This window comes from Hevea brasiliensis, chromosome 13, assembly GCF_030052815.1.
Source record: "Hevea brasiliensis isolate MT/VB/25A 57/8 chromosome 13, ASM3005281v1, whole genome shotgun sequence".
In the NCBI taxonomy this organism is placed as follows: domain Eukaryota; kingdom Viridiplantae; phylum Streptophyta; class Magnoliopsida; order Malpighiales; family Euphorbiaceae; genus Hevea; species Hevea brasiliensis.
The window spans coordinates 65,043,422-65,065,037 of record NC_079505.1 but is presented as its reverse complement, the minus strand read 5'-3'; the positions used below and the strand labels follow the sequence as shown (position 1 = coordinate 65,065,037).

Genomic DNA, 21,616 nt, shown 5'->3' with positions numbered 1-21,616 from the left:
TCTTCGGAACCTGTGAAAAACACTTCCAATATTTATATCTCATCGCTCTCAAACTCCAATATCAAATCTCAACATTTTTCAATTTCATTTCTCAATCATTCATCTCATAATTCACATCTCATTCATATAACTCAATTTCATAATCATTTCTATATATTTCCATTCGCACTCAATTCATATGTAAACATTCTCAATTTACATAAGCAAAATTTTCAAATTTCCTTAATTTACATAATTTACAAAATAATTACAAAATTTCATAATTTTCATGATATACAAATTAATTACAATTTGCTAATTTATATTACAATATAAGAAATAATTAACATACACAAAATACATGATATGCTTAATGTGAGCCCTATCTACATGCATTGCTGAGGAGGTGACAACCTTTGACACTCTGCAGATCTGAACTCTCAAAATATCCAGTCAAACGTCCAGTGGGTTCTAGCTTCAGTACCTGCGCGAGGAAACAATTCCATCGCGCTAAGCATTGCTGCTTAGTGGTGCAATAATATAACAAGGAAATAATATACAAATAAAGATAGAAATAAAACGTCATTCAAATAATTAAGATCTATTTATACTTCACATGCGGTTTCTAAAATTTAATATGTTTTATCCTAATTTAGTATTCTTTGGAAGCGTTTATTTCGCCAATGTCTGATAATAATGTACAAGAAAAAATGATCTGAAAATAATAAATTTATGCTTATATTATTATATAAGTCTCATTTGCAATATTTATTTATTTTATAATTTTCTTTGCTAATCTTTTAGCATTTTCCCAATACTTGCTAGGTTGTCTCAGATTATCTCATAATAAGTAAATTTTAATATATGTCCAGTTCATTTCGATTCTTTCTAATAAATAACTATTCTAATTTATTTTAGGTCATCTTACTCATTTATTTTATTTAATTTCTAATATTTTAAATTGCTAATATTCTTAACTTATCTCAATAAATTTCACTGCCCAAGTAACCTATGGTGACTAAAGTGGATAAATCGATAACGTCGTTGGCACTGGACACCTTGGTGCCTCGGGCCGTCATACCATGGGACGCAGAACGTCAATCACACATGCAGTCAGTATGGCTAGAAAGCCATGATAACACATAATCGGGCGTAGAAGCCATGAATGCGGGCATAAAGCCATGAATACGGGCATAAAGCCATGAATACAGGCATAAAGCCTTTCGCAGTACTGCTAAAACAATACCCTATTGGCATGCCAAACTATCCAATCTGACACACATGTCTAGGCAATACAAGGGCACATAATATCATTAAACATTAATGTATTGTGTTTTATGACTTCATTATTTCATAATAAATTTCAATTATAATTCATACATTCATTTGATCATTTATATGATCACAATTCACATCAATTATCCTTTTTATACCATTGTACTCAAAATACTTCTCCTTTCTACAATAATGAGAACTAATGTCTCATTCATACATTAATATGGTTTATTTATTCATTCTTTATGTTATTCATATTAACTACAATTCTAAACAATGGTTCACATGTACCATTGTATTCAAAACATTTTTCCTTTTCTCATTTATACATTCAAGAATCTACTTATGTAATTGCAAATTTTATATTTCAAGTTGAGTTATTAATATTTTATGAATTCCATTTGTGATGGGCATATAAGCCCTAACTATCTATTCATATCAATTAGGTGACTTATTTTTCATTTTTCAAGTAATCCATAAATATTTCATGGATTTCATATTTATGGCCTTAATTTCTTTTTAACAAATTTGACTAGGATGCATAGTCCACATTTGTCATACAATTCTAAGCATTTAAGCTTAGAATTGGTTCTAGGTCTTCATCTTAATTTACTAATCATTTTGATTACTATTCACCTTACTAGTCAACCAAAATGTTGACTTTTTTATACTTAATGGATATATTAATTCTAATTACACCAAGATCCCACATTTTGAGTTTTACATTTGCTAGTATTAATTGCCAATTGCAATTTAAAGTCCCCTAAATGCATTTCTAATTTCACATTTGAATTTCAAGTTCTGGTGTCACTATTCACCTCATTGGTCAACAAAAATGTTGACTTTTGGATAGAAAATAGGTACATTGGTTTTGACACTCCAAACATACCACATTTTGCATTTAAAACTTGTTGGAAGGGATCACCATTACCATTTCTAAGCCTAACACTAAGTGGCAGAATTTTCAGTTTTTGTATCATAAGTTTACTGTTCTATTAGGGACTGTTACAGTGGAAATTTGAGGAAATGGTAAACATGAACGTTGTTCCTTATTTTGTCTAGTTGAATTTCCTTTTTTGAATCACTCCATTTGGAGTTTTGTAGCTCCAGATATGGTCCAAAAACCACAGCTGGCGGAATTTCAATTCTGCAGAATTTACCAAATCTACAGTACCATGAACAGTGACTGTGACTGCCATTTTGATTAAGTTCTGGTCATAATTTGGGGTAGGTTTCTTCATGAAAGTTGTTTTTCTATGTCTTAACTTGTTGCTGTAAAAATTTCAGGTCAATTGACCATTTCTACAGTGAGTTATGGCCAAATGAACAATTACTGTTCATTTGGTCATTTTGCAGTTTCTGGGTGCAGGGTATCCGGATTGGGGCCAACTTTTGGTCCTCTTGCTTTGGTCTTTTGGGCATGGTTTCTTCAGCAAAAATGTGCCATTATAAGTCTAGTTTCATGTCCAATTGGCCAAACACCAATTGGACCTACACAGCCAAAGTTATGGCTGTCTAAGTGGGCTGAAATCTCAGCCACCCTGTTGCACTCACTAGGCAGCATACTCATTCACTTTGCCATGCATTAGTTCACTTCAAATTATAATTAACTTGCCTCAAATGGTCACTAATTGACCATTAGAATGTCCATTAATTATTTCATAAGCCAAGTCCAATTTTTCACTCCCAAAACCCTAATTTTCCCTTTCAATTCACCCATACACCTAGTTAAGCACTTTCATTCATTCTATATGTGTACATACACCTTAAACATAATCTCTAATTTATTTTAAGTCCATTAAAACCATCAAAAACACTCCATTATTGTTCCTTCCTTAGGGCTGCCGGAATTCATGGTGGACATACACATATATTTGGTTCATTTAATTCACAAATTCTTACCTATTTCAAGTTTCTAACATAGAAATAAAGGGTTTAAGGTATATATGTGCACTAACCTCTTGTAGGGCAGATTTTTCCAAGCTCAAACTTCTTTTTCTTTCCTTTTCTAGGCTGCCAAACACTTTCCCAAGATGAGTGGACAAGTTTTAATGAAGAGAAGAAGGGATTTTATGGTGGGGACTGAAGGGAATCAAGCTTGAGACAAGAGCTTCAATGGAGGTCTCTTTCTTTTTTTCTTTCTCTTTCTTTCTTATTCCAGCCCGTATGAAGAAGGAAACTTCTGGTTTCCTTTGTTTTTTTATCTCATTTTAAGTCATTTTTATCTCTTTTTATTGGTTTGTCAAATGGTGATTGGAGGGGGCTTTTAAATGACATCATCATATGTCATAATTAAGCATTTTCCTTCATTTTCTTTTTTTCTTTTCTCTACTCATTTTCAATTCAATTTTTAGTAATTTTTATTCATATTTTATGTCATATTAATTATTTACTCAACTGGACAAGTCGGCCAAAAATCACCTCTGAAGACGAAATGACCAAAATGCCCTCCGTTTGGCTTAACGGGTCAAAATTGTTTGTACCGATTGAAAAATTTTTCTAAATATTTTCTTGGCATTCTAATGCCATAGGAACCTCAATGACTCTTCTCTAGAGTCCCAAAATTTATTTTATGAATTTTTCCCCAGGTCTAGGGCTCCTAGTTGCGAAAACCGCAACTTCCCGCTGGGTTACCCATCGCTAGGGCACCGGCTCATTTAACTTGGTTGTATTTTATTTCTAAAATTTTTACTAAATTTTTCTTATCAATATTTGAGTTATTTATGGTTCCTCACTTTAGTCTAATTATTTTTCCAGACGTTCTAGCTGTCCGGACCGACACCGGTCACCGGAACAGTAAAATGTATGGAATTGCTACAGTGAGGGTGTTACAATGGCACTCAGTTTAAGAGTGATTTTCTAGAGTTAATTGAAGAGTTCAAAATCAAGCATCTTAAGTCTTCATCATATATGCCTTAGACTAATGGAGCAGTTGAAGCAGCCAATAAGAATGTGAAGACTATTTTGAGAAAAATGGTTAAAACATATAACAATTGTTCTGAGAAACTCCTTTATGCTCTTTGGGGTTATCGCACTGCTATAAAACATCCATGAAGGCAAGTCCATTCTCTTTAGTGTATGGAACTGAAGCAATGCTACTATTGAGTTAAAAGTTAAATCCTTAAGGGGTGATGCTTGAAGCCAAGGTCCCAGAAAATGTATGGGGTCATAAAAGATATGAAGAATTGGCCTTGATTGATGAAAAGAGAATGAGAGCCTTTGTATCACATTCAGACTTATTAGAGAAAGATAGCCTGGGCTTTAACAAAAAGGTTAGGCGAAGAAAGATTAAAGAAGATGATATGATTTTAAATTAGGCCCAACTTATTCCTTTTGGTCTAAGAAAAAAATTCAAACCAAACTGAGATGGCCCATATATTGTCAAGAAGATCTTGTCAGGAGGTGCCGTGAGAATATCAGACATGGATGGAAATGAAATCTTCCAAGAACCGTTTAACCTTGACAAGCTCAAAAGGTGCTTTGTGTCAGATAGGCCTACTAGGTTGAACCCACAAAGAGTGGTCTAGGAAAAATTTAGGGTCAAGAAAAAAATAACAAAAAAGTAAAAAAAAAAAAAAAAGAAGAAAAGAAAAATAATAAATGCTAGGTTGAAAACTCAAGAGGGCAGTCTAGGCAAAAAGAGAGTAAGTGAAGATCTAGATGGAAAACCCGAAAAGGCTATTCAATAGGTTATAAAGCTTATTTCTGACTTTAAAAGGTTAGAAATTTTGTAAAATTAAATGTAAAAGGGGTAATAGTATACCGGAATTAATTATAAAGCCCTATTTGTGTGACCTTGTAGGCATCTACATTGAGGCTGTTAACAATTCAATGATGAAAAAATTATATCATTGTGAGATATTTTTAGAGGCATTAAAAATGAATAATCATATGTATGGCATATTTCTTGGAGAAAATAATTTTGAAGTGCAAAAAATAATTAATTAGGTTTAAATAAAGTTTATTTTTGTTTAAATTTAATTTTGAAAATTTATTATTAAAAAAACCTAAGCTTAATTGGGTTCTATGGATCCAATGAGGCCTAGTGAGGAATTTTGATTTCATTTTTTTTTATTTTATTTTCAAAAATTAAAGAAAATTAAAGGAAAATAAAAGTTAAATAAAAAATTTTTCTCTCTCTCTCTCTTTGAAAAGGAAAAAATATTTTTCCTTCTTAAAACTCCTTAAACCTTTTTGTTTTGGGATTACCTAAACTTACTATATAATTTTTTGACCTAAACCCTGTAAATACCTCAAAGAAGGAGGAGAAAAACAAAGAAGAAGAAGAAGAAGAGCAGACTCACCTAGCCATAAAAAAAAAAAAATATGACTCTTTCTCTCTTCACCCCCTGTTCCTTCATATCTTTTATTTACTTTATTTGTTCTTAACTTATTTCAAGAAAGTATCCATGATTTGATTAAGGTAAGTATTACTAAGCAATAAATATTTAAGAAACATATTATATGTTGTATTTTCCAGATTACACGCTTCTAATTTATCTTATATATTCATAACATACATGTTTATATGAAAATTTTGAGGAAAATCAACAACTCTATACATGTCTCTTTTCTAGGTTCATGTTTTTATTAATTTTCATGTTTTTTTTTTTGTTTTTGCAAAAATTGTAAAAAAAAATTCTTTGTGAAATTCTAATAATTTTAGGCTCAATAATCATGAAAAAAATTTTCTAATTTGAGTTAGTTGTATCCATTCAAAGTTAGGGTGTCTATAGAATCTGATCTGCAGAATACTGGATTTCACGCTCATATCTTCTTTGATTTTTAATCTTTTTCTACATTTCTTGATTCTAAAAATAAGTTCAGGATTTTAGCTAACTTTTCCCATTAGTTTTATGTTAATACCTTTTGTGGTTTGTGAGATACGCCGATTTTATAAAAATAGTGTCAATCTATCTGTAATGTTAAACAATAGTGAACCTCGATTTTTGTAAATTATTGGGTGAGATTTTTTTATCAGTTATTAATTTTATAATTTTGTATGATGAATACTTTTGGAATTTTGTCTAGCTTTCGTACATGTTTTAATGACATTAAAAATTTAAATCTCAAAGTACTATAAATATGTCCAAATCTGGATATTTCATGTTGGTTTATATATTTTTTTTAATTTTTAAATTGTATTTTGATCTAATTTTAATGTTGTTTATGATGTGATATGGTATTATAAAATATTAGAATTTGATTAGAAGACCATTGGCCATTAGGTAGTTTTAGCCAAATAGAAGTCTGCATTAATTATGATGTAAGTGTTAAATTTCAATGTAAATTGTTATTAATTTATTTTATATTATAAATAAAATTGGTAAATAGTTGTGAAGTAAGTACAAAAAAGGGTAATAATTGCATGAAGCTTATGGACTATTTTCAAATTTGTATTAATTAAATAAGCCAAATTACAAATTCTTTTTTTTTTTTTTGAACATGCATTTTCTTGCATTAACAAGTCCCAAATGGGCAGAAACAACACATGCCATAAAGGGCATATACAACAAAAGCTACATAGCCAAATACACAAAGGTCAAAGCTAATAAGCCAGCCCCAAAAATCAGTCTAAACCCATAAAGCATTAGCCTTAGGAAATCGTGCAGCCAGATAACAAAACCACCAACCGAAAGCACATAGGAAAAGAAAACCACCAATGGCACTTGATTAGCCTCATTGGACATCCCAAGCTGGTTGGTGCAGTAACTGAGGAGAAAGATAAAGATCTTCAAGGGCAAACAACAGTACTACTATCAGACCTCCAATGCTCAAACCGAAACTGTAACACCCCCATATGTATAGCCTGATATATTTTACTGTTCCGGTGACCGGTGTCGGTTCAGACAATTAAGAGGATTAGAACCATGTTAAGACACCTAGAAAAGCCCTGAACGAAAATAAATAGTGCCAACTAGAAGGTTAAGTATAAATAAGAAAAAAAAAGCATAAAAAGTTAAATGAGCCGAGGGTCACAGCAATGGATGACCTTATCGGAAAGTGATTGCGAGGTCAGTCCTAACCCTAATTTTGAACTAGAAATTGTGACGTCGTGGTCCTAAGGACTATTGTGAACCTAGTGGAAAAGAGAAAATCATAGAGAAGAGTTGATAAGTAGGTCAAATAATTAGGTCAGGGATCCGGAAGAAATATCGAATTACTTGCAAATTGGATTAGACCGGCGACTTGCAAATTTGGTCAAATCACCCTTAGAGGTAACTCCTGACCTAACTGCCCAATAAAATCGAAAAAAAGAAAATTTTGAAATCGAGAATTAAATTAAAGAACTATTAAAAAAATTAAAGAAAAAGAAAAAGTAAGGAAATTTGAATTATTACCTCGCTTTGGTGACATCATGAATGATGTCAAAATTAAATTTTAATTACCCAATTTTTTTGACCAAGTCAAATACACATAATTACACATAAATACAAAGAAAAATTAAAAAGGAAAATCACTTTCTTCTCTTCCCATCAACTTGGCCAAGACCCTCCTTCACCCCACCTCCATTGATAACCTTCCATTAAAGCTTGATTCAAGCTTTTGATCCCATCAATTAACCCTAAATTTCCCCAAAAATTTCTATAAAATCTTGTTATCTCAACTATAAAAGAATATTGAAGAAGAAAAAGGAATGAGAAATTGAAGAATTTGGAAAATTAGAAATCAAAGTTGAGGTTAGTAAGTAAACTTGAATTTTGTTGTTTAATTTCTATGTTTTTAGTTCACTTAACTTAGAATTTAACTTAAAATCAAACAAAAATATTATGGGGGACTAAAGGGAAATTTTGGCCAGCAATAGAGGGAAATGGAATTGCAAGAATTTGATGGAATTAAAGTGTTAATTTAGTTGAATTAAGTATGTAAACAAGATCTATGCACTTTAATTTCATTAGATTACACAATTGAGGAATTAGGGTTCTTAAGCCTCTTGAAATTGGGAGAAAAATTGAAGGAAATGGTCAATTGATGCAAATGACCTTAATTGAGGTTAGAAATGGTCACTTGGGACCAATTGTGATGTGTTGGAATTGGTAGAATTAAAATGCAATTCGGTTTGGGTAGGGTTCCTAATCTGGCAGCTTGACCTCAGTCCATTTCATGGACCAAAACTAAAAATTTACCAACCCAATTGGTGTGAGGCCAATTGAGAATGAAAATAAACACATAATGACACATTTTTCATGTAGAAACCATGCCTAGAAAGTGACATTAACATAGTGAACAATTAGGTCAAATCCGGGTAATGTGCACTGCCACTGTACCAAAATGACCAAAGGAACAGTGTTTGTTCATTTGGCCATAACATGGGCTAGAAAGGTCCAAATGACCTGATTTTTGTGGCCTTGGAATATGACATAACACTACAACTTTTATGAAGAGCACCAACTCAAATTCTGCCCATAACCAAGTGAAATTGTCACCCAAATTTAGTGGTCCAAAACTGCCAGAACCAATTAGGTGCCTAGAAATTCTGGGTAACACCAATCCGGCCAGCCTTAGTAAAATGGCCATATCTTGGGCTACCAAACTCCAAATGGAGTGATTAAAAAAGGGAATTAAAGATAAGATAATAAGGAACAACTTTGATGAAGGACACTTAGCCAAATTCTCACAGTAACCAGACCAATGGAATAGTGAAATACATGGCACAAAAACTGAAAGTTTGAAATTGTCATTAGGAGACAAAAAAAAATTGAAGGGGCAACCAAAACCAACAAATTAGGCACCCAAAATGTGGTATGTGGGTGTAATTGAAATTTCTATACCTATTAAGTATAAGAAAGTCAACATTTTGACATAAATAGTAACCCCATAATACAAATTTTAAAGAACATTAATTTAAGCATATTAGGACTAGAAATAAGTAGATGTAAATTTATTGTTGAATTTATTATAAGTTGTGATACTGAAACACTACAAATTGTGTGTTTCAGTTTAAAAGAATATGGAGAAAGGAAAGAAAACATCGAGTCAAGGCCTAAAGGCGACTCGCACAAGGTTTGTGCACAGCATAGAATTTTTCTGTAAATTTTCTTTAGCAAATTGTTTTGAATGAATAAATTGTGACTTATTTGTATTGGAAATTATGATTTAATAGAACAATATGTTTTTAACCTAAATTGTTGGAAAATTTAGTGGTATGTGATGAAATGCAAATAAATGTTTAGAAAATTGTTAAGATAGTTTTGAAACCACAGTGTCATGACCATATATCTGAATGCCTCACTAGCATGACTAGTGGGAGGAAATAGTTTTGAATTCCCTCTCTGGCTGAAGTATTGAGGTGTGTGCCATTAGAGTAAGAATTTGAATGGGTACTCATAGTTTGAGCTAACTAGCCTTGGTATGCTTCATAAGCCTCTGGCTATTGAGATGAATAATATATTAATGGCATGATATGACTGTGTGTTTTTATAAAATTTGTTTTATGACTTCTGAAGTGAAAAATTATTTGAATAAAATTTTAAATTGTGTTTGTATCTGTGTATCATTTTCAGTACCATATTTGGTAAGTGTGATTTAATTTATGCTTAAATTAGTATTTTTAGTATGTTATACACCACTGAGTCATTGTACTCAGCGATGGCTTTTTATTGCTGTCGTAGGTAGAGAGACTAGTAAAGCAACCGAGTGAGTTACCGAGGATCATAGTACTACCTTTGGATCTTTTGTCGGGTATTACATTATACCTTTATTGTTCATATTTATTTTGCTATATGTGACTGTATGTACATGTTGTAAATTAGTCTTGAGCAGTTGTACAAAACTTGTAATAAAATATTTTGGATTTTCTGATGTAAATTTAGATTGATGAATGTAAATCAATTTCTCTTTTATGGAATGTAAATGAAATTATTCAATGTTATTTTTAAAAATATTTGAGTTGAAAATTATGAATTGTGGAAATTTGTGTTGAATTGTGGAGATGGAGTAAATTTGTACTGAGTTGAGTTGTGTTGGTGGTTGATTTTGATGAAGTGAAATATTTGGAAGTGTTTTTTATAGGTCAAAAATTTTGGTTTTTTTCTATTACAGCCGGGCACTCTGCTGAAATTTTTTCAAAATTTGCAGAAAAATAAAAATGGACAAAAATTTTACTTAATTCTTGAACTTCAATTAAATATTTTTAATACTTGTTAGAAATGCTCACCACTTTTAAAAAGCAAGAAAATTATTTTAAAATCCCTTGTAGTGTATTTAATAGGTTATCGGTAGATCGAGTCAGTAACTCATTAGGTATACTAGGGATCATGTTATGCCTTACAGATGAGTAAGGTGTGACAGAAACCTAGTCGCCGCTAGACTAAAGTCTCCAAAACCAATCAACCGCAATATTTCTAGAGAAAAAGATGGCCTGAAATGCAGAGGTCCAAGGCGTTTTAGTCTATTGTAGCCTTGGATCAAGCTTTGCGAACCAATTCTGGCGGACTCCTCTACATACTACCTTCTCTTTCTACAGAAATATCAACGGTTGGCTATTACTCAATCTACACAGGGAACCAAAGATACGTTCTCACCTTGCACAGTCCCTACAAAACCGAACTCAAAACTATGCATACCGAAACAGGGATGAAGGAGAGAAACCTTATGCCTGATTGGATAAACTAACATCGATCACCTCCCCTGCCCCGAAAGGCAAGGAAAGCCAGAAGAAAATCTCCTTGGCGGTTCTGAGAGAAAAAGGCTAAACAACCAAATGAGAGAAATTTCTCTCTCTTCCAAAAGAGAGAGATTCTAATTCATGACAGTAAAGGTAATTACAAATTCATTTAGCTCATGACATATGGGTTATTATCATCAATTTCAATAAGCATACTCAAATAAACACATAATATAACCGAAAAAGTGAAACTTGTGATATCATTCAATGAGTTCTAATATTAAAAATCATTTTACACACACAATTTGAAGGTGCACAACTAGGCATAAACTCTATTTGTCTGCATTTTGCAAAACACACATCTAATTACCTAATTCTTCAACATTTTTCCTAAACCCAAACCTAACATCCAATACATTAAAAAAAATTTAAAAAAATAAATATATATATATATATATATATATATATATATATATATATATTATTTACAGCTTGCACTTCCTTCAAACTCTTAATCTGTTTCTCTAACTCAACAAGTTTAGTCATAACCACATCTCAGCCGATACCAAAAGCTAATAGTACTCTTCAACCTCCTCAACTCTTTATTTTGATCTAAAAGCTTGTTTGTTTCTTTACTTAGCTCGTTGATGATGAATGTAGACCAATTAGAAAATGTAAATAAAAAAATCCACAACCGCTAGCCTGTAATTACAACAAACCAAGAGATCAAACTCAAACATAAAATAAAAATAAATAAATAAATAAAAACTAGAGAAAAGAAAAAAATTCAAATCAAAAACCAAACATTTAATAATTTACCTTATACTATAGCACATCAAAAAAATTCAAAATGTAACATAAACCAAGAAAATGAAAATCCCAAACATTCAACAAAATACCTTGTATTTTGGACATCTATAAAACCTTTGGCAAACCACCATCTTTCAATAATGTCCAACTTAGTGCTCACTTGTGATAGAAATACCCCACAAGCCCCCCTTCACGATCATATTCAACAAAGCTCCTTAACTTTAAAGACGACCTAGTGGAGGATGACAACAAATCCATGTCAAAAATGCCACCATTAATTTTCAAGTATTTCAAAGAATTTGGAAATTTTAGTGGTGAGAAAAATTGGGCCTATTTGAATAGTTTAGGCACAACTAACCTACTTAAACATTGAGAGCTAAAATAATCATTGGAACAAATGTTATGGGCTTTTTTGACCCTTTGAACAATGTGATAACATCAGTTTTATGGGTATGCAAGAGAAGAGCATAGTGTTGAAGATATGTGAGCCCCCAATTGGGTATGATCTTGATGCCTTAACTAGATTCCGCGCAATGTTAAATTATTTGGAGGCCAGTATTAGGTCTATAAGCCGTATAGGATAGGTGGATTTGACGATGTTTACAGCCAATATGCATTGATTAGGGGTGAGTAGATTTTGGTTCAAACTGAAAAATCGAACTGAATCGAATCAATTTGGTTCAATTGGTTCGGTTTTAAAATTTAATCGGTTCGGTTTGATTTTATATTATAAAAATTTCGGTTATTTTGGTTGGATTTTAAAGATAAAAAAATCTATTAAACCGAACCGAACTGAGTAGTAATTTTATATATTCAAATCGAACCTAATCGATTTTTGAATTGATTTAATTTTATGAGAAATTTATTAATTATATTTAATTATATATATATAAATTGTTTAATTTTATTGATTAATGGTTATTAGGTTCAAACCAAAGTCAAAATTAGACTAAATAACTTGAAAATTAAGTCTAAATTAAAAAATCAATCAAAAATCAAAACCGATCGGTTTAAACCGAACCGAACCAAAATAGAACGATTTTATTCGATTCGATTTTTCATCAATTTCGGTTCGGTTCGATTTGTAAAATATGTAAATTAGTTTTTATAATTTAATTCGATTCGATTCAGTTTAAACCGAATGCTCACCCCTAACCATTGATGTGAACGATTGCTCATATTACAAATCGAACACCATCATATAACTGAAAAAGGACTATGGGCCAGTCACTTAGGGTGAAATGTACATATAAACATTTTAAGAAATTGCGTGATTTTTTATTTGATTTTACTTTTATTTTCTTTTATATTTACCAGTCATAATATATCAAAATATACCAAATTGCATTGCCGCCTCATTAGGGGAGTTCTGGTCTAGTTTGGTTTTGATTGTTATTAAGAACTAGAGCTGAACCATTCGAATCATTTTAGTTCTTCAATGTTTAGTTTGAATTCAATTTTGTTCTTTAATATTTTAGTTTGAAAGCGTTTTTATTTTTTATTCTTTAATTCCAAGTGGAATTTAATTTGAATCTTAGTTCTTAAAAGGATTTTATATAATTTGTCATGATAATCGAACCTGAATCACCATTTAAGTTTTAATGTTAATTACCATTTGAACTATATAAAGAATTCTTATGATCCCCATCCCTCTCCCTCACTCCACACACACATATACATAAATAATATTTTTTTATAAATTAAAATAATTAATAACTACTAATTATTAATTAACTATTAATTATTAATTAACAGCTCGATTTACAATATATTTTTGGTTGAAAGAGCTCCATTTACATTGCAAGTCAAATTCGTAACAGTTGAATTCCCATATTAAAATGTGCTTATATCATTAGAATAAGAAATTAAATTCAATCAAATTATTTAAATTTATTAATGTGAAATTGTTAATATAAATAAAAAAATGAAAGTTTGTTTTACATAACTTGTAATTTATTTTTATACAAATTAATTAGTTATATTAAAATCAATTAAATTTAGTTTGACTCTGCAGTATTTATTAATTTTTTTTATTCTAGGTCATTTGATTCCCAAATTAATTTTGGGATAGCTAAGAACCGTGCCCAGCGCGGTCCCTAACCAGTCAAATGCTTCAATTGTGCAATTTTGTATTCTCTGTCGTTCTACTTTTGTATCGTATAGAGAAGACTTTCCAGTTCCTTCTTTATTTCCTTTACGTGATGAACATATCAAAAAGATTAGTAGCACAAGAGAATTTAGTCAAGAAAACTTTTAAACCAGCAATACCCAAAAGAGCCCTTTCATCATGAAACAAAAGTCATGTACAGAAACAGATTGAAAATTTTCAGGTTCAACTAGTAACTCTAAAATTTTCTGAAACAAGAACAAACCAAACTGCCTCAAAACACCATTTCATTCCCAATACTGTTTATTCATAGAACTCTTTATCTCACAGCACCTAACAACCCACATGCCAGTCATAGTCTCCTCCTTGCCCCTTCCACTTTGTTCGCATCACTTGTGGTAGGATCCTGACAATAAACCCCATCACTGCATCTAAGAAGAATTACGCAAGACCCACTCCACAAGAGTTGAAATGCCAAATCCTGTTGCAGAGCGCTTCTTCTCATTCCACACAGGGCCAGCCAAGTCGATGTGCATCCATTGAACCTTCTCATCAACAAACTGCAAAATTACACAGAAAATTTCAGGATTTTGCAGTGCACTTCAAAATGAAAGCATTCTGGAAATGGGAGAATATAAAGATTTCCAAAAGATAATACAATGTAGCATTTGGACTTAATTTAAAATTTTCAAGATGAAAACAGGCATCTGGCATACTTAAGAGTCGTTGATAAAATACACCAGATCTAAATCTACCCCAAAATACACCTTGTCAGGGAGGATTATCCAAGTCATATAAGAAGTATTTTTGCCTAATACCCAGCTGATGTGGGACTCAACACACCCCCTTAAGCTTAGGACTAGATATCTCAATCGTGGAGTTTGAAGGATTGGCCCATCATCAGGTAGCCAACTAGGATTGGCTTTGATATCATTATTGATAAAATGGACCAGAGTAACTCCACTCCAAAAACTAATTATTCATCATCACTGGTTGATAATATTTTGCAGCCCTCCAAAAGTTACAGGTGGTTCTCTACGATTGACCAGGAGTTGGCCTTGTGTACAAGTCCCTGTGGTGAATTTCTCAATGCATAACTTCCCAAGTCTCTCATGCTGAATCCCAAACCCAAACCCCCTTTCCCCAAACTAAACTAGAAAAGTGGAGAAACCCCTCAAAGCAATATGCAGTACTTAGCAATGCACTATTTTACAATTACTCATGTAAGTACCTGCATCTGACAGCTTCAAATTATTGCTGGACAATATAAAATAATTGGAAATTTCACCAATAAAGATGAGCCCAATAGTTAAAACACATACCCACATATGAAACCAGGATAATACAAGTCCATGTAACATAAGTAGCTAGCTTATGAAGACGATGTATGAAAAATTTTGCTATTAGTGCATAAGATACATTGATATGCTCAGTTACCTGTTTCAAAAATAGAGCTGCAGTAATAGCACCGCCTTGACGACCACCAGTGTTGACCATATCAGCCACTCCAGACTTCATGGACTCCCAGTAACTTTCCTCCAATGGCATCCTCCAAAGTTTCTCTCCACTGACCTCTGCTGCTGTGAAAACCTCGTTGGCCAAGTCATCACTGGGTGTGAAGACACCTAAGAAATAGTTTCCTCTTGATTAATAATGGCAATTAAATAATCAAACTCTGAAAGAGTTTATCAGTTTTATGAATACCAATAGGGATTGAAAATTGTTGGGTATTTGATTGAAAGTCTTATCAAATTGAGGGTGAGTTTCTAGCCATTGAAGATTGAACTGAAAAAACAAAGTGAACTATTTGGTTTCGTTTCCTCTCTAAGATCAGTTCGGTCCAGCTCACATCAAATACCAGGAATTTCAGTTATTCATTCTCAAGACTGAACTGAACCAAACCGAACCGAAAGATGCTCAGCCCTAAATACAATAAATGAAATGGGTAACATGCCAACTTATAATGGCCGTAAAACACTTGTAAAAAACATGATATTTATATGTTTTAAATACTGTTCTAGAAACTGTATGGCCTAAAAATGCATGACCACACTTCTTCACCATGAACTGTTGAACAGAATGTAGGAAGTATGTAGTCAAGGCTCCAAGCTCAACTTTTCCTTCCTTTTCTGATGTGGGACTTTTGTTCTGCCTTTAATTTTGAAAATATTCAACAGACCTTACCTATGGACCTCTTAATATTAATAAGATAATAGCCATGGATATTTGTTACATGCTCTTCCAATCAAAAGGATAAAAGGAAGAAGAGATTCTCAAAGCTTGATCTCTATTAGAATTCAACCAACACGCATGAGCATGATCACGAAATATTTGCCTACCTGCAATTGAGGGACCAAGAGCAACTACACAGGCACCAGTCAATGTTGCCAGGTCAACTATCTGCAAAATAACAGTTTTAGCACAAATTTTAAATTCAAAGCAAACAACCATATAAGGCACAAACTCTTCCAAAATAGAACAGGACAATCAATTTACAATCAGAAAACAGCATTTTAAATCCTCATCACGTTAATATTAATGGATCATAATATTATACATTACAGAACACTACACTACTACTATTTTCAGTTATCAATCAAATATCACATAAAGTTTTAACATATCAAGCTTTAAAAAAAAAAACAAAAAAAACACTTCAACAGCTTCAGTCCACTATATCTTCTACATAACCATTCCAAGATATAAACATAATTTTTCATAAGTTAATTGCAGTACCAACAATAACTAAAAACAGCAAAAAGAAATCTGCAAAAAATCTTGCTGCTAGCATGGATACATTGCATTTTGCCAGTACCTTCTCTACGCCCTGGTTACAAGCATAAACTAAGGCATCTGCAAGTGTAAGCCTGCCTTCAGCATCAGTGTTATTGACCTGCAATGAGTAAATCCAACAACATATTATTAGTATCATTGTTATTATGTTCTGTTAATGGAGAACCTCATAAGTTACCCAGCCTCAAACTGATACAAATGAGAAACCAGTTCTATACATTATTCCACTTAAAGCTTGATTTTTCTAATGTTAAATATATATATATATATATATATAAGACAACTAGTAAAAAAAGATGGAACTTAGCTTTCTCGGGGTATATTGATAATATCAAGTAAAAATGCTGGAATATCCTATAAGAAACAAATGGAATTACTTAACCTAAAGGAATCAACCAGAAGAGGACAAGAAAATCAGGACAGGCACATTTTTTCCACTATCGGCATTAACAGATAAGGCAAATCTGTCAAGTTAACAAACAAATGGTGCACAAGCCTTTCCCTTGATGCAAGGAAAAAGGCCTAAGATTAAATTGGGAGATAGCTAGTTTATGGGATTTGGAGTTTTGGACTCACCTAATAGAACCTAAACCTTTCCAAACAATGACAACTGCTGGCTCCACTCAACAATGAGTAAGATATGACACATTAAAATGAAACTTTAGAGAAAATACTGCAACAGTCCAGGACATAAAAAATTAAAAGAAACAAGTTACCATTTCTGAGAGGGAAAAAAAAAGGAGCTTAAGTAAAAAGTTCTGAAACTCCTAAACGCATGTTTAGTCCAGACAAAATATAACAGTTCAATCAAATAAATAAAGCTTCCCATCAATTGATTTAAATCCTCTTTTTTTGTTTTCTTTTTTTTTTTTTCTTTCCCGCCGGGGGGGCGGGAGCGCGGTGGGTGGGGTGTGTGTGGGTTGGATGGGAGAGTGGATAAGATATACCTCAATAGTCTTTCCATTTGAGGCCGTGACTATGTCTCCTGGCCTCATACCTGTTCCACTAATCATATTCTCACAAGCTGCAACAATGAAATGAACCTGAAAATACAAAATTTCCATAAACTTTGTGGCATTTACCAGCAATTAAAAAAAATAAAAAAAAAAAGAAGAAGAAGAAGATAACAGTCAAACCAACCTAATTGGTGGGGGGCCACAGCCAACTTTAAAATTCATAATATAGTTCAAATATCCATGGATAAAAAATAAACAAAAGAATAAAAAATTAGTTATTTCCTCTATGGGCCCTCCTCTTCTCATCTTATTTTCATTCCCAAATATAAATCTTGCTGGCTGCTTATTGAACTCTACTTCTAAACCTCCACTCGTTGTAATTGTTCCAAGAATGGGGGAAAAAATTAAGGACACGGAAAGGAGGGAAAGGGGAGGGGAACTCAAATAGATCACCAAGAAAACTCCTTGTAACAACGATTAACAATAGGAAGAGGGAGCACGAATGACTGACCTCCACTCCACGAGGTTTAATCTGACCAATGGCTTTTGCGGCTCCTAGAACTGCTGCAGAACCTCCCATATCAAATTTCATGAGCTCAATTGAACATCCAGGTCCTGTCTTGATGTTGTAGCCACCACTGAAAACAAATACGATAAATAATTAAGGATCTCTAAAGACAGAACCAGAAACAAAGGAAAACATCAAAAAAAATAAGTACTGCTTCCAATACACTTGAGACAGACAAAGCAATTGGAATTTTGGAATGGGTGAGACAATATATCAAAAGGCATCCATTGCACAAGAATATAGAATGCACATGGTGAGAACAGAAGCACCCTCATTGAAAGTTCACAGTCAAGACTTATCATAGTATCAACCATAACTCCATAATTGATACTAAACTACAGGATCAACTTTGAACTCTGAAATTTGTAGGAACCTAATCTCCAGCTGACTTTAGCAGAAAATGTGGCAGGCAGGTTGAAAATATGTTATCACCTGTCAAAAGTCAATCCTTTTCCAACTAAGGCCAACTTGGCTTTAACAGGTCCACTTGGAGGCTTATAACACAAATGGATGAAATGAGGGGGATTTGCAGAAGCTGCAGCAACACCCAGATAAGACCCCATTTTTAATTCTTTGCATTGCTCTGCATTCAAGATGGTAGCAGAAATAACATCGCTGTATGTGGAAGCAATCTTCGAAGCTTCTTCTGCCAATACCACTGAAACATAAAAGTGCAACACACAATTAAACATAAAAACTTTGCATGCAATTAAACATCAAAACTATCACATCACACCCCAAATGAAACACAAAAATACAACCAATTGGTATATGTTCACCAGCACATATGATTTGATACTCAAAGTTATGGCTCTGCACATGCAACGATTAAAAGGAAAAAAAAAAAAAACCTTGATATTAAGTAAAAGTTACACTTGTATCCTTTTTCAAAAATGAATTAAAATGTCCTAAACTTTTTTAAGGATATACACTTCAGTCATTCCTTTGCATTTTAGTCTCTCACCTTCAAGTAAAAAAGCATTTTAGTCCCTCACTTTTTATATTAAATAAAATTTTATTTCCCTACCTACTAACTTATAGGGATTAAAATGTTGTTTTATTTAAAAAAGGAAGCACTAAAACGTTGTTCAAAACAACATGCTAGGGATTAAAGTATATGATATTTTAATGGAAATACTAAAGTTTAGTGAAACTCAAAAGCTGAGGATAAATTATATCATATTTTTAGGAAAAGCAAGGATTTAATTATAAATTTTATTCCAATTTGCCCAACAGTAAAGGAGATTCAGCTCATACGAACCAGGGGTAAGTACATTGGCCGGTGAATTCACAAGCTCTCTTCCAAAAATTACAGCAGAAGAAACATCTTCAGCATATTTGAGCCTCTTCTCTATTTCAGGGCCAGTTCCAAGACCAAGAATATCCACAGATTTAAGCACTGGTTTCTTTGACTCTGACTTATACCTGTTATCTTCATATATCCCCAGCACAGTTCCTAAAAAATTTAAACCATTCCAGATAAATTAGCTGTAACTGCTAAAGAAATCATTCATCACTTAACAAGTATTACAACATTAAATCATCAAACGAGTACCAGATGCTATTGCTGAAGCAGTATTAAGCTTTGATTCATTTGGGATACTTTCTGACGAGGCAAGCACTATAGCAACATCACTGGCATGAGCAGACTTTGCAATAGCAGCAATTGCCTCACCAAGATTGCGAAACGCCAAGGTGGTTGAAGCAGACTGTCCAAGCCCAACTAAGCCAACCCTTTTAGAACCAAGACCTGGAAGTCTAAGAACAATGGATTGACTAGCTTTTCCAGCGAAATCCTCCTCGGAAGAGGCTTCACTTAAGAGACCACCCAGGTGAGCATCTAGCTTCTTAAGGAGTGAATTCTCAAACTTTGTGCTTTCATCTTTGGCCATATCTTTCTCAGTGACACCCACTGCAAGTATATCTCCTTTCCATTCTACTACATCAACATCTTTCGCAGAAAAAGAGATCTTTGGAACATTATGACAACCACATAATAAACTTTTAGTATTCAGAAAAAGTAAAAATAATCACGAAAGCTAAACTCAAATATTTACAGATTTCACTGGTAACAGTCAATCAACACACAATTTAAGATGGAAAATACAGCATGATACACAATTATTGATCACGATGTAAATCATAAGTGTAAAACCAAAACCAAAAAAAAAATGAAGGCAAAGGAACTAAATTCGCCAACCAAAAACAGATGATCAAGAATTTAGCCTATGACAGCCGATCAAATTAGATCAGAGATAGAACTTGATGCATTTAAAACAAAATTAGCAAAAAAATAATTGAATTTCAGCATATGCCAATTACACAAGGCAATAAACCATCAATCTATAGCATATAGATGCAGACTTACACAATCAAATCTACAGTTGACTTAAAAGAAAATTTAAAAAAGAAAATGAACTCATTATCCAAAAATCAAACAATCAACATCCTAATCCGTAATACTAAAAAAAAATGAAAGTGGTTTCCTTTCATAGAGTTAGAAGACGACCTTGGGAACATCGACGTTGGCGGGCTGAGTAAGGCCGAGAGTGGCTCGTGCTAAAGAGTGAGCCATGAGCTTCCCTGCTGCTCCTCCTCCTCTACGACAACAAAGGGGTGCAACTGCAAAAGAGAATCTAAGAACAGGTGCAGACCTGAACTTCGAAAAAAATAAGGAAGAAGAAGAAGAAAAAGAAGAAGCAGAAGGAACAAGAAAAGAAGAAATGGAAGTAGCCAAGGATACTACAATGGCGGACATTTTAAGGTGCGGGAGTGTCTATCTATTTATAATGAACCATCAAAGATAAGAATTGTTTTGAGCTAGGATAGTGAGTAATGATTTGCACATTGACAACACCCTGTACAGTGTGTGACGGTGTGTCTCACAACCAGACATCTTTCTGGAGAGTAATGTCTTTTCACTTCTTTCCCTTTTGTCCTCTTCTTTTGCTTTTTGTAAACTTTATGGGATACTTTACGCCTGTTTGATTAAATTCTAAGATAAAATTTATTTTATTTATAAATTGATAAAATTTATTTATAAATTAATTTTTTTTATTTAATATATTTTAAATTAAAAATAAAATTTATTTTAAATGAAATAAATTTTATATTTAAAATAAATAAAATAAAATAATATATAATAATAAAATAATTTTATGACTTAAAATATATATAATTTTAAATTTAAAATTTATTTTCAAATTTTATCAGTTTTAATAAAATTTAATTTAATTATAATAAATTTTAAATAAAATAAATTTTATATTTAAAATAAGTAAAATAATATATAATAATAAAATAATTTTATGATTAGAAATATATATGATTTTAAATTTATTTTCAAATTTTATAAATTTTAATAAAATTTAATTTACTTATAAAAAATTTCATTTTTAAGAATTTCAAATGATTTTTCTTTTAAATTAAATGTTAAAATTTTATATTTATAAATAAATTTCATAAAATTTTATAAAATTCATTTATATCAAATATTTCCTTAAAATAAAAGGTTTATAAGA

General features: G+C 32.2%; 1 protein-coding gene across 1 annotated transcript; it reads right to left on the bottom strand.

Annotated features, from left to right (window-relative positions):
• Positions 1-13,936: 13,936 nt before the first annotated feature.
• On the bottom strand, positions 13,937-20,917 carry LOC110658650 (leucine aminopeptidase 1). The gene is made up of 10 exons (XM_021816367.2): positions 20,605-20,917; positions 19,651-20,065; positions 19,357-19,551; positions 18,528-18,753; positions 18,039-18,165; positions 17,519-17,614; positions 16,594-16,671; positions 16,118-16,178; positions 15,216-15,403; positions 13,937-14,338 (listed from the first exon to the last, which is right to left on the bottom strand). Exons 1-10 carry the CDS (start codon positions 20,851-20,853, stop codon positions 14,210-14,212), a joined length of 1,764 nt encoding a protein of 587 aa, XP_021672059.2. The 5' UTR covers positions 20,854-20,917; the 3' UTR covers positions 13,937-14,209.
• Between the last annotated feature and the right edge of the window lie 699 nt (positions 20,918-21,616).